The sequence below is a fragment of the Octodon degus genome, unplaced genomic scaffold (genome assembly GCF_000260255.1).
Source record: "Octodon degus isolate 3935 unplaced genomic scaffold, OctDeg1.0 scaffold00037, whole genome shotgun sequence".
NCBI lineage: Eukaryota > Metazoa > Chordata > Mammalia > Rodentia > Octodontidae > Octodon > Octodon degus.
The window spans coordinates 9,560,281-9,574,919 of record NW_004524613.1 but is presented as its reverse complement, the minus strand read 5'-3'; the positions used below and the strand labels follow the sequence as shown (position 1 = coordinate 9,574,919).

The 14,639-nt window shown below is 51.1% G+C and overlaps 1 protein-coding gene across 1 annotated transcript in view; it reads right to left on the bottom strand.

The window, feature by feature from the left end:
• Ppp1r16b (protein phosphatase 1 regulatory subunit 16B) overlaps positions 1-14,639 on the bottom strand; it is a 112,698-nt gene that overhangs the window by 24,466 nt on the left and 73,593 nt on the right. The window contains exons 3-4 of the mRNA XM_023714961.1: positions 2,340-2,410; positions 795-942 (exon numbers count right to left, since the gene is read on the bottom strand). Coding sequence (XP_023570729.1) covers positions 795-942; positions 2,340-2,410 — 219 coding nt within the window. The remainder of the gene's footprint in view (positions 1-794; positions 943-2,339; positions 2,411-14,639) is intronic.

The window sequence follows — 14,639 nt, the reverse complement described above, 5'->3', positions numbered from 1 at the left end:
GAGAGAGAGAGAGAGAGAGAGAGAGAGAGAGAGAGTGTACATGCCCACAGTGGGAGAAGCTGGGTTGAGGTCATCTGGTTAAGAGCTGGAAGTGGCCTGGACTACGGAAAAGATTGTTAGGACAGGGAGAAGAGACTGGAGGCCAGCAGAAAGAGCAGGGACACCTGTAGGAGTCCGTGGATGCAGAGGGTACAGGCATAGGCATGGGTGTGGGAGGGCACCACAGCCCCCACCCTATGCCAGTGAGCCAGGCCTTGGTGCAGAAGGACTTGTGGGAAAGGAGAAGCCGTTTGCACAGATGGTGCTAGAGACCCGCATTCTTTCTGAGTCAGCCAGTCTCCAGGTGGCCTGTCTTTGGATGGGCAGATGTGAGTCGGCTAGGTACGTGCTGCCTCAGGTGACCACAGAACCGCGCATGACACAGCCACCAGGGGGCGCCAAAGGTAACAGGCAGGGTTACAAAGGGAAGGTCTCCATGCTGTCACCAGAGATGGTTCTGGGGAACTCTGGCATCCTGGGACCAGAAGACTTAAGAGACCATCCTTAGAGGTTGCAGGAGACATGCAGGAGAGTCGCAGGCTTAGATGGAGAGCTGCAGAGTCACATCAGAGCGGCTCAGCAAGGCTGGGGCAGGTGCAAGGACACCCGTGGAGGGTGGACAGGCCAGGCCAGTGCCCCCCCGGAGGGGGGAGATTGCACCTGACATTCAGTTCATTCCTCCTGCTGCGACTCCTTTTCCTAAATCCCTCCCCTCATCCCTGCTCCCTAGGTGAGGCCTCATCTTCTCTGCCCACCTTCCTCTTCCACATACACACACCAGAGAGTGCTTCCTCGGTCATTAATCACGTCACTCTCGGTTTGCAGACCAGGAAGGCAGGAGCCGATGCACACTCCTGGGCCAGGGGAAGAGGATTCACATGCACTCCAGTCCCGCTGGCTGTTCTGGAGGGGCAGTGACACTAACCATGACAACAGCAGCCCCTGACACCATAGCTCATGTCATGTCGTCACAGAGGAAAGCCAATGCTTTCTGGGCCACCTCCCCCTCCCCCAGCTGGGCGCTCTGCTAAGCTTTGGCCACACCTTGCTGTACTTAATACTTGGAGCGGGCCTGCGAGGGTCCTCTTCTTCCCTCTTTATAGATGCGGAACCTGGCTCAGCGAGGCTGGAGTTCACAGAGTTGCATAGCAAGAAATGGATTAAAGATTGAAAATCCTCCTCCAGGTTCTAACCATGAGGTCTAAATCCAGAGGCCCTCTTCTCAATCTTTCCAGTCTCGCCTCCTGCTCTTTCCCTGGGGCTCCTTGCGTATTGATGATACCATAATCGACTGACCCCCTCAAGTCCAGTCTTGAAAGGCTGACATCCTTTGTCATGCTTCCTCAATGCTGTTTGCTCTGCTTTTACTGTTCTCTTCTATATGGCAAACTCCTACTCAGCCTTCAAGACCCAGCTCAGATGTCCTTTCTCTTGGAAGTGTTTCTCAGTTCCCTTTTGAGGCCGTTCATCAGTTCTCAGCTTCCAGCTGCATAGAGCTCTCTGCTGGCCTCTGTGAACCTAACCATGCAGCATTGCCTTTTTTGTTATTTATACACTGTGATCACAACACACTGTGAACTCTGAGAGCAGGGACATTGATTGCCTAACTCACTTCTGGGTCCCCTCCCCAGCAGAAAATGTGGCAGTCAGTGCTCAGTAGTGAGCTAGCAGGAGCCTGCAGGTTCTGGGTGAGATGCCTCCTGTGTTGGGGGCGGTAGTGAGAAGACACCAGAGCTTTGCATAAACTCGAGGTTTTAGGTTTAAACATCCTTGCAGCTAAAAGGACCAGCATGAATGCTAGAGACACTTCGGAGGCTGCAGAAGTAGAGGAGGCATGCATGCAAGAAAGAGGTGACAGCCAGAACAGCCTGTCCCCGGCCAGGGAGGGGCCATCGTGCTGCCCCAGCAAGGATCTGTGTTATGACAACGCATGGTCCACAGCCATGGGTCGTGGGCCTGTGACTTCTGCATCGGTCATCTTTGGTACCAGGGTCAGTGTGGTGTCCTGACTGGTGTGAATGTGCTTCTCAAATGGCAAGCGCCAAACAGATTTGCTCTGCCGGGCAGAGGATTCAGGTTACGAAGGCTCCTGCCCCGCACGCGTGTGTGTATGTGCGCAGGGTTCCATGGACACATGTGGAGTGTGAGACTCAGGTCCCCAAAGCAGACAAGAGCCTTGCAGATAGACCACTGTGAGTCCCTTTCACTCTGGCCTGGGGTTCCAGGCAGGAAACTGCAGCAGAATGGGACACCTGTCGAGGCGGGGAGCAGGAGGGGGGCCACCAGTGAACCTGGCTTACCTGGTGCAGGGCTGTGAGTCCATCCTCATTGCACAAATCAGGGCTGACCTTGTTCTTCAGGAAGTAGCGCACTGTAACAGAAGGGCACAGGGGTGAGACACATGTGGGCAAGGCCCTGGCACGAGTGTTCTTGCTTAGTCTCGACAACTGGTTTCTGAGGGTTTTTGTTTGTTTTTGTGCAGAATGGGGGATTGAACTCAGAACCTCTGAGGTTAGTAAAGACAAATTCTCCATTTTACAGATGAAGAGACTGAGGCACACAGGTCTTTGGACCAGAATTTCCAAGAAGCAGATACCACTGCCTGCTGTCCCATGGGGAAGACTAATAAGTTCCTGTGCCAGATTACACTACTCAGGGATTACACTGGCTGTCTGGAAAGAACACTTTCTAGTCCTTCAAATTTACCCCCTTGAGTCCAATAACCCCATTCTTAATGGCTGTGCAATGTACTCAAGCCAGTTCCCTCTCTGTGCCAGTTCTCTCATCTGCCACATGAGGCTGATGTTCAATCCTATCTAACAAAGGCTCCTAAGGCATAACTGATGTAAGCCAAGTCAGACTCAGCAAGCCAGGCACCAGCTTCCCAGGAGTCTCCGGCTATGACAGCTGTGACTATCTTTGTAACACTGCAGGTCTCTGCAGATGGTGGCTAACTCTTGAGGTCAAATGTCCCTTCCTTGGCCCTACTTAATATTGGGAGGTGGAGGGAGGGAGGGAGGGAGAGAGAGAGAGAGAGGAAGAGGAGGAGGAGGAAGAAGAAGAAGAGGAAGAGGAGGAGGGAGGAGGAGGAGAAGGAGCAGGAGGAGGAAGAAGAGGAGGAGAAGCAGCAGGTGGAAGAAGAGAAAAGAAGAGGAGGACGAGAAAGACAAGGAGGAGGAGGAGGAGGAAGAAGAGGAGGAGGAGGAGAACAAGGAGGAAGAGAAGAAGGAAGATGGAGGAGGAGGAAGTGGCATAGGAGGAAGGAAAGGGAAGGATGGAGGGAATAAGGAAGGGAGGAAGAGATGTTAGTTCAGGGATTAGGTGGGTAGGGACCTGGGGATGAGAAAAGCCAGTGAGCTCCAATGACACCTTTTTGTGTAGGATAAACCCTCTCCCCGACCACTGTGACCTTCCCCCCTCTGGTCCCCACTCAGGCCCTAGTTCTCTCCTGAACCCCAGTGCAGCCCCACAGGCCTCTCCCCATCCTTGGCAAGAGTCCTGTCCTTGCTCTGGCCCCGAGCTGCCCAAAGGCCACCTCCAGCCAGCCTCTATCTGTGCTCTCCCCAGAGAGCATGCATGGGGCCCCAGCTACTCTCCCAGTCCTGCAGGGCCTGACCAGGCTCCTGCCTGGATTTGGAGTCCCATGGGTGGACTGGGCAGGTCACTGGCAAGTGCCAAAGGGGTGAACAGAGGCCAGCAGATGAATTTGGATCCACAGGCTAGCTTGTGTGGGGGTGACGCCCTCAGTCACAATGCTGACAGAGCAGGGCTGAAGGCCTGAGCCCTGCAATGAACAGCAGGTGGCTCTGGGCCCCTCTCAGAACCTGTTAGCCTTCATTCAGCCCTACCAACCTGAGTCCCCCCAAAACAGGAGCCAAATCCACATCCCCAGATGCCTATGGTGGACACTGTTTCCACACCATGGCTTATGCAGTGACCAGGAATTTCCTCATCCACGTACCTCTATGGTAAGGAAGCCACTAGGAGGGAAGGGTAGGGACAAGGCCACCCACTCTGGTGGACAAAAGTCAGCCAGCCAGCAGCTCCACAGTACAGGGGAAAGACACTGATGAGGGGCGGGGGGTGGGAGTCCACAGGGTTCCGGGAGCTGTGGGGCTAGGGGATAGCTCCGCAGCTCCAACACCATGAGCTCAGCTTCCGGGCCCAGCCCCATCTGGGCTGCTCCCAGCCAGTGTGCTGCCGCCAGCTGACTTGCCCAAGATGCATTGTTGCTGGTGGTAAGGAGAGATAGGACTTGATCATCTAGTGTGAGACACAGACCCTTTGGAAGTTCTGCACTCTGCACTAGGAGCCATAAGTTGCATCTGGCTATGATGGCTAATAAACACTCAAAATTCAGTCTCTCAGTCATGCTGTGCTCAATACAGCCACCATATTGGAAAGCACAGCAATGGAACATTTCCATCCCCCTCAAAAGTTCTGCTGCTCAGTGTTGCCATGGGGCATTAAAATGGAAATTAGCCCACCACAAACTGCTAATGCCCCTTGTTGGCTCCCCACTGCTTGAGGACTAATGCCCCAAACCCTCATCAGGGCAATCCAGGTCTTGCATGATGTGACACCTGCATGCAGTTCACCATAGTATGGGGAGAGTGGCATCCTACCAAGCTCCATAAGATCAGCACCTCCTGGACCTGGGTGACACACGACTTATGCAACCATGCACAGTGAGCCTGTCTGCCTGCTCTCCAGCCTCACTTCCTAGATTGCAAATATGTTGTGCGAGTCTTCTTTTGGTCACTGTCACCACACCTCCTGTGATCTCTAGGTTTCTTGGACCGCTGACTTCTGTTGCCTAGAACACTCTATCAGCTACCCATCTGTGCATTCCACCATCACCCACCATCCATCCATCCATCCATCCATCTACTCATCCACCATCATTTATATACCCATCTATGTACCCATCTCTAACATACATGCATGCATATACATATACACATATGCACACACATACCTGCCTCAGTCCTTATCTTTAGTTTCAGCTCAGAACTGACACTAAATGTCCCCATACCTTCTATGCATATTGTCTATAGCATTATCACAATTATAATTACACAGCTATGTGGATGATTATGAGCTTTGGGTCTGTCTGTGCACTGACCACTAAGCCACAAGAAGTTAGGGTCACAATCTGGTACTGATGCCTATCCCTAGTGTGCCTAATTGATGGCCTGTCTCCTCTTCTGGTAGTTATGGCTGTGGCCCTGAAAGCCTGGCACACACACAGTCATTCCTCAAGAACTTTTCCAGAACTATGGCCCAATTGGGAATCCCCTGTCTTAATTCAAAGACTCCTATCCATTTCTGAGCAACACAGACCACCCCTCTGGTGCCGACTCCACAAGACTCCATCAGATAGATACAGCTTTGGCTACAGGTCCATCATACAGAACGTGGGTGACCTGGTGGCTGGTTCTAGGTACAGAGCTAGGTTAGGAGAGTATGCCCAAACCATCAACCACCAGACCCAGCCTGTCCACCGGCCAGGGGTAGCCTGAGCCAACAGATGGCCTTTGGGGGAGCAAACATAGCCATTATGATCCTATCCAGAAAGCTCTGCTCCCATGAAGTGAGGGTACCCTGGGTGGGTGGTGGAAAGTCTTCCAGTTAAGACTCTTTGAGGCAAAAAATAGATATCAGCTGCCAAAAGCAGTGTTTGTGCACAGCAATTATTGGGGTGATCTCTGCTACACGAAGTCCAAGCCATGTAATTACTCCGATGTCGGGCAGTTATTTTCAGCACAAGAAGTGGGACAAATCACCCCCTTTTCCAAGAAGCCCTTAATATTCCTAAGCCAAGGCCACCTCAACAGTTACACTTCCCAGCTCCAGCTGGGAGGCCAGAGGCTGGCTGTAGGCCCAGCTCGCTGGAGCAAAGTCCCTACCATGCAGCGCATGACCAGGCTTTCCCGCCTCTGGGGTTCATCAAGAAAAAAGGATGCCCCTAGCAACAGTCTTCTTCCTGTGTCTTCCTATGCTCCAGGTCAGTGCACGAGGGGAGACGGAGAGTCTGGAAGGTACAGTTCAAGGCACACACGGCCAAATGGGGGAGCTGGAATGTGGGACCACAGTTTCCTAATTTGCAAGCCTGAGATGCTGCCCAGTGGACTGCGCTCACCAGCACTTGAGACTAGGGAAGGGAACTAGCATTTAGGCAGCCCTGCTAGGGGTCCAGATCTGAGTTGAGCCCTAGCATGGAGAGGACAGACAGGGAAAAGTGCACGGCCGTGGCCTCTGCTCTGAGACCACCAGGACAACAGAGGCCCTGAGGCCCCAGGCCAAGCCTGGGCCTGCAGAGGGCATGGAGAGGATCCTCGCACAGGACAGAAGAAACCCTGCTGCCTGGCAAGGCGTAGTGGGGACACAGATCTATCAGGTCCAAAATGTCAATGAGCCCCTCTTTACTCTGGCTGAAAACCCTCTCATGGCTCCACACTGATCTCGGAATGGAGCTTAGGATCCTTCCACGGACCTCATTGGGGTTGGCAAACTGGCACATGGGCCAAATCTGCCAGGCAACCTATTTCTGTAAATAAAGTTTTACTGGAACACAGTCACACTCATTCATTTACATATCGCCTACAACTGCTCTCGCCCTACAGCAGCGGGGCTGAGGAGTTCCAACACAGGCTGTATGGCCTGCACAGGCTGGAATATTTAATATCTGGCCCATTTACAGAAAGTTTTACAGAAGCATGATCTTCAGGGTCCTGTATGTTACAATCCCACCTTACGGGGCTATCACCTGGTGCAACTCCAAGGGGCACGGTTCTCATCATAGTCTATGTGAATGGAGTGTCCTGCAATTGTGCAGTGTACGGCCTGATCAACCATGCCAAGGCCTCCTTGTCCTATGTTGTCAGGCTCACCTCTTGCTCTCTGAGCACCCTGAGCAATGAAGGAAGCTGCCTGAGGTCTAAGGGTTGGCCAGGGCACAGGGAGGACAAAGAAAGACAAGTGGGACATGCTCTCCTCTCCTGGCAGAAACACTCACCACTTTTCCTGGTTGCCCCTTCCTCAATCTGCTCCTGTCCCCAAAGCTCCAGCTCCCAAGCATGGCTGTCAGCTCATCAGAGGGGCCCATTTAGTCTCACTTCTTATATGTTTAGCTGTAGTGTTAGGCAAGTTACTCCTCCTCTCTGCCCTGTGTCCTCATCTGTAGAGTGGGGGAGGGGGTGTCACCAATCATGTCTCCCTAATGTCCAAGAGCTGCCATCATCATTAATCAAGAAACTAAAAATAAAAAACAATCACTAAGCTCTGCCTGGCCCACCCTGGCCTTGGTACTGGACACAGGGCTACCACAACTGCTACCACCCTGCAGCTCCCAAGAGCTTTCCAGCTGGCCACCGAGAATGGTCTCTTCGGGAGCTCGAACATATGCTGTAGACCACAGTGAGGCCACAGCCAGTGCTCTCTGTGCCCCTCCACAGGCAGAACCCCATCTGGATGGCAAAGAGGTGGCTCCTGGCCTTCTCTCTTGGGCATCCTGCTCCTGGCACAGGCTGCCACTCCACCCACACCTCCCTGGCAATCTGGCAGGAATCTGGGCCAACAGGGCCATCTGCTCCTTCCATCTCCAGCTGCATCGTGCAAAGCTGTACCAGCCCCTCTCGGCAGGAAGCTGGTGGCGGCTGCCTCTGCAGGGAGGAATTGCCGCAGACAGGCCCATGTTTACTCTAGCATCTGACCTACCCAGTCCCACATAGAGAGCTGTCTGACCTCGAGCAAGTGGGTGACATGCAACACAAGTGTGCTCCCTGATTCAGCCCTGGTACAATGGACACAGGGAGACAGTGGGGTCTGCTTGCTGGAGGTGGGCCGTGGGCAATGTGTACCTCCAGGGGCACCTTGCAGCGCAGCTGCTGCCAGCAGTTATGTCCACAGGGCACTGACCACCAAGCCCTCCTCTCTCCTCAGTGCCCTTGCTTCTCTTCCCAGTGCCCAGCACTGAGGCCTCATGCTCCCACAGCCCCCAGGGCACCACCTGGGGTCTCCTCTCTTTCCCCTGTCAGCCCCGTCTTAGCCCAGGTCCTGCCTCTCTGGATTGCTCACAAATCAGCCACACCAGCTTCTTTTGCTTCCTAAAACAAAAACAATAACTGAGCTCCCAAATCCCCAGGCCTTCCTATCTTGGGCCAGCAAACTCCTCTTCATCCTTCAGATTCCACCCAAAATGTCCCCTCCTTTGGGAGGACTTCCCTGATCACTCCAATCTCAGCTGAGTCTCCCGAGCCAGTCTTTCCACAGCACCTGTGAGGGGCTACTTGTCCCTGAGGCTGTGGGTCTCTCCCTAATGTCTTCTTGCAGACACTGGGCAGCACCAGGAGTAGGACTCATGGCATGAAAAGCAAAGATTATGATTTTACAGGAGTGATCTATATACCCTAAACCTCCCTCATTAGTGCAGTTAGATCAGGACTTGACCACAGGAGTCTTCAGCCCCCCCCCGTCCCTGTCTCCTCCCAGGAGGGGCACTGGGCACCCATCCCTTCCCTCTGGCCCCAGATCACAGGCCACACTCCCTCTACCTTGTGCCTTTAGATCTTCTTTCCTCAGCCCAGCACTGACTGTGTGCCAGGCATTGCGTTAGTTAAGCACTTTACATCCACCAAGTCAGCTGGTCCTCATCATCCGGTACTGTTAACAACCCCTTATTACTGCGCAATTTACAGCTAGGAAACAAATGCTCGGGTTTGGACCCGGGAACTCTTCTGCCCAAGGGCCCATGCCTGAGAATGGTGGGCCTGGGATTTTAACCCTGGCTCCAAAGACTACACTTGGCTGAAGTGTGGCCAAAAGGAAGGACCGGAAAGATGGCAAAAAGTAAAACAAAGAGTCAACACCGCTGCTGACAAAGTTAAATGCTGCTGGACATCACCTGATAGAGAAGACAGTGCCCGTGGCAGCCACTGCAGCAGCCTTGATATTAGTTTGCAAATGAGAGAGAGTGACATTCAGCTGGAGGTCATAAGGCGAGCGAGTGGCAGCTGCAAGCCTAAGAGCCTCTACTCCCCCGTTTGTCTTCTGCAGCATCTCTATCTTAGGCACCCTTGTGCCCATCTGGTGCTAAGCACCCATCCCTCACCTCTGGCCCCAGATCCCCTTCCTCCAGCTGCAACATCCCCACGAGGGTTGCACCCCCTTCATGGAGCAATCCTGCCCGCACTGACCCCACCTCCCCTCCTCAAGTTGCTGTCAGGGTTGAAGTGGGCCCAGCCCTCAGCCCAGCACCCTCAGAAAGAGGCATTTTCTTCCTGCAAGTCAAAGTTGTCCTGGATGCAATGTGCTTCCAAATCACCCCGCTGAACAGTTCAACCTTTCCACCCACCACTGCTCCTCCCTGGAGCAGAAATAGCCAGAAATAACTGCTTCAAGGGAAGCCCAGCGGCCTGGGGCTGGGTGCAGAAACTCAGTCAAGTTTAATGGTAGCATCTGCAGTGACACGTGCAGCCCGCCCCTCTGGCAGGCAGCTCACCCGGGACCCTGGGCGGTGACTCAGCCAGGGTGGAGGGTGGCCCTCAGCACCATCACAGTCCTAGGCTTAGGTCCCAAGAGCCAACCCTTCTTCTGCACCAGGTATCTCACCTGAGGGCACATTCAAGAGGAGGGGCAGATGGTTACAAGCTTTGGGGAGGGGGTGGGGAAGGCAGAGCCCTCATACACTGCTATCAGTAGTGGAAATTGGCGCCATCCTGGGACTTCTGTGGGGTCAGTACAGTGTCTCCTGTCTCATCACTGTCCCCACAGTGCCAACTGCCCAGTACACAGTAGATGCACAATCATTCCTTGGGGAGGGGAAGGAAAAGGGAAAGTTATCTACTCAGGCCTCTTTGCAAACATTCCAGCACTTCCTCAAAGGTAAGCACAAAGCGACCGCATGACCTAGCAGTTCCTCTTCTAGGAGTATGCACAAGAAGAACACACCCGTATCTGCTCCAAAATTGAGGATGACTGCAGCATTATTCACAAGACCAAAGTACAAAGAACCCAAATGTCCATCACTCAATGAATAAACAAAATACCATGCAATGGAATGGCATTCTGCCGTGAAATGGAATGGAGCAGAGATACCAGCCGCAACGTGGATGAACTTCGAAAGTTGTGCTAAAGGAAAGACGTCAGACCCAAAAGATAAGGCCTCATATACCTGATCGCATTTACATGAAATGTCCAGGATAAGCAGATCCATAGAAACAGAAAGCAGATTGGTTGCCAGGGCCTGGGGGGCGGGCTGAGAAGAGCAGAATGAAGAGTCACTGCTCTGAAGTCCAGGGCTTCCTCCGGTGTGGAGATGATGAAAATATTCTGGAATTGGACAGTGGTGATGGCTGTATAACATTGTGAAGGATCTTGTGCTGAGCGCTGCAGAACTGCCCACTTTTAAAAGAATGCATTTTAGGGTACATGAATTATTAATTTAAAAAGAAGAGGAAGGAGCGCCATGCTGGGCCTTGAACATCCTGCTGGAAGCTCACTCCTACGCCTATGCCATCCTGGAACTTCTGTGAGGTTAGTACAGTGTCTGCCCCCCTCAGCTCTGTACCCAGAGTGCCAAGTGCCCAGTACACAGTAGGTGCTCAATCATTTCTCGTGGGGAGGGGAAGGAAAGGGGAAAGCCACCAGCTACTCAGGCCCCTCTGGGCATGACAGGATCTGGCCTCTGCCTACCTCTCCTGGAACTGACTCTTCTCCCATGGTGGAGCCCTTTCAGGGCCATCTAGGCCCCGCCTTCTCTGTGCACCTCTGGGCCTTTTCATGAGTGGTTTCCTCTGTATTTCTGAACTTCCCTTTACCTAGTTAATTCATGCTCAGCCCTAGGCCCCAGCTTGAATGTCACTGCCCCTGTGAAGCCTCTTCTAAGGCCCCCACACTGGCCAGGCACCCTTCTTGTGTACTTCCTGTGTCCTATTCTGAGAACACTTAACACTAGAGTTCAGGCATATATGGATCATCTATCTTCCCTAGGCTATGAGCTCTGGGGAAAAGAGATTAGGACACCAACTTTTTGCAACTCATGCTATTAGGGCTTGCAGTCAGTATCTACTGCCAGGGCCAGCCAGATAGCTCAGCGGATTAAAGCACCTGCTCAGGCAGACACAGGGATGGGGGTTCAATCTCCAGCTTGCTGTGCCGCCCCCACCCCCAGGGCGTGCTGAGATGGTGATTGAGACTGAGCATGGTGGTGCACGCCTGTAATCCCAGTGCTTGGGAGGCTGAAAACAGGAGAATCACTATGAATCCGATCTGTGTAGTGAGACCCTGTCCTAAATACATGAAAAGTAAATAAACAAACAAATAAATAGTATCTGCTGCCTACAAGAGAGGGAGGACCCCCTGCCTGGACTCTGCCAAACCCCAAAAGTGGCTAAAGCATCTGTCCTTGGGCCACTTTCACACTGGCCAACGGTGCTCCCACCTGGGCAACAGACTCCTCTGTCTACGAGGATTTTCATCTGCTAGCTTGCACCAAGAGGCCATTTCTCCCTTGACATCCCTGATTCCCTCAGCATTACCTGAGCAAGATATACTCTTTCTCGAAACTCCATGCCTGGGATGTGTGGCACTACTCGGCAGAAGGGATTAGAGAATTTGCGTCTGCTCACCCAGATGCCTCTGTGCATGTGTAACTGTCATGTAACATCAGTTCTGTGCAGGAAATATAGCTGTGGCCTGGTTAGGATGTCATCTCTAAGCAGCAGATCTTGCCTATCTTCTTGGGTGGATACCCAACATCCAGAGATAGGCGTTTTCTACATATTTACTGAGCAAGTGAACAAATTAAAACAATTTTTTTGTTGTTGTTCTAAGCAGCAAAACTAAAGATTTCAGGGAAGTCAGTATGCAAATTAAGATTGCAGTTAATCCTTCTGAAAAATTTACAGTCATTCTGAGATGTGGGGGCAGGAGTAGGGTGAGGAATCACTTGGTAATGTGTGAGTGGACATACTTTCATGTGCTAGATTTCCCCAAAGGGAGAGAGAGCTGGGTGTAGCTCAGCGAACACATAGATGCTGTGGGGTTGGATGGCTTCATCAAAGATGCACACTGTTGGCCCTTCCCTCTTCCTCCCCGCTCCTTCCTTCCTTTCTACTACCCTCCCCCTAGATATCTTGCCCCCTATGGTCCTTCATCTCAGGGACCCAGGCAAACATACTACTAACCATGATCCCAAAACTTCCGCACTCCATTCAGGAACCTACAGACCCCAGCTGTGCCAGGTCGCTGTTCACCACTGCAGTCCCCTACAGCCCACAGACCTGATCTCTTTTCTGCCCCACAGAGCCTGGCCTGCTAAAAGGAGGCCAGGGAACTCTCCAAGGTATCTATCTGTTCTTATTCCAGTTCTCCTCTTTCCCCAGATGTTCTCCACTCGTCTTTCTTACTTTCTGTTGCTCTTCCAATCCCATATTTCTTATTCACTTCTCTTTCTACCTATATTCAGATTTTTTTAAAAAATAGCCCAATTATTTCATGTCTCCAGGCAAGTAATAGATAAAAATATCCCCAGTCCTGCAGGTAGGAGATGAGTATATATAAATACTGGTTCCCAGCCACCATCATATGTAATACATATTGAGTGTTTTCCAAATATGTTAAAATATTACATATCTTATCCCAGAAAATCCTCACAATTCTATGACTTAAGGATAATAATCAAGGTATTCCACAGACAACTTAGAGGATTTGCCCAAGTTCATTTGGCTAAGAAATGCTAAAACTCAACTCTCGCCTGGCAGATTCCATGTGTAACTGGTGTTTCAGACAAAATTAGCATCAAGAGACCCCCATCCAAGAACAGAATATGATCTTATCAATATTTGGACCAGTTGCCTATGAAGGGGAAGTTCTTCCAGCACCCAACTGCCCGTTTTGGCTCCTCCCTCTGGTTCCCCTGTTCCCACTCTGCTGTTCCCCAACTGACTATCCCCTCTGCCTGTCTTCCTGGCTCACCAAGAGACGTTACACCTTGGGGCTCTGCCTCGACACTGCGTTACTCAGGGCATGAACGAACCCCACTCCAGGCTTCCATCTATTGGGCTGGGGAAATGAAACACGATTTCTGAAAACTTTTAAAGTAGTCACATAAAAAACTACAATCTGGATCTGTATTTTCTCTGTTACCTATGGAAAAGATGGGAGGAAATAAACAGAATTCACTGAAGTCATAAAATGAAATAAATTACAAAGAAATATAAATGCCACAAAGCATGAAATAAAATAACCAAAAAACCAAATATCTACCGTAAGTATAAATGAAACCACTTCTCCCACATAACCCTATAAAGTAGTAAAGATTTGGATGCCAAAAAGAAAACAATTCAACTGTCTGTTGCTCATAAGAGATATACCCTAAACAAAACAACACAAAGACTAAAAATAAATGAATGTTCAAATATAAAACAGGCAAATGCAAACACAAAGGAAAGGGGGGTGGCACCATTGCTATGATGCAGAATGGAATTCTGGATAAATAAGGAGCAATAAGCTCTAGGCTGATCATCAGAAGATACTTTAACATCATCAACAGAAATCCTTTCAGTGCTTGCATGGAGCTAGTGGCTGTGGAGCACAGGAAAATGAAGTCACCACAGTTAGGAAACCTCACGAATTACATAAGCAGCGGAGCAAAATCCAGCAAAGCAAAAACTGTTAGTGTAAGTCAGAAGTAAAATTACCTCAGGAACTGTCGGCACACATGGTGGGGCAGGAGGCTGAGGGAGGGGGATTATAAGTTTGACCCCAGCCTGAGTAATTTACAAAGCTAGTATGACTCAGCCTCAAAATTAAAAAAAAAAAAAAAAGTTAGAAGGCCTGAGGATGTAGTTCAGGGTGGAGGCACAGGGTTTCATCACAGACTCAAAACAAAAACAAACAAACAAACAAACAAACAACAACAAAAAAAACACAACAGAACACCTCAGAGGACAAAGGTTTATGGGCCGCAATGTTCACAGCAGCATTGTTGATGAACATCATTTAGAATCAGGAAATGCTAGAAGGAACCCAAATGTCTAAGTAATTGGACACTGATTTAGTAAATTACAGAACATGCGATTTAATGACCTAGGAAATTTTTGGTACATAATACACAGTGGGAAAACACAGAATCAAAAGTATACACTCACTTCAACCTCCACTGTGAAGGAAAACGCTTTCCACACATCCACATGCTTTTCACTGGAAAAAAATCCGAGATTATTGACTTTTTCCTGGGCACATCCCTCAAGGATGAAGTTCTGAAGATCATGCCTGTGCAGAAGCAAACTCGTGCTAGCCAGCGGACCAGGTTCAAGGCATTTGCTGCCCTTGGGGACTACAGCGGTCATGTTGGCCTGGGTGTAAAGTGTTCCAAGGAAGTAGCCACTGCAATTCGTGGGGCCATTATCCTGGCCAAGCTCTCCAGTGTCCCCGTGCAGAGAGGCTACTGGGGAAACAAGACTGGCAAGCCCCACACTGTTCCTTGCAAGGGGACGGGCCGCTGTGGCTCTGTGTTGGTGCGTCTGATCCCTGCCCCCAGAGGCACTGGCATCGTCTCAGCCCCTGTGCCCAAGAAGCTGCTGCTGCTGGCTGGT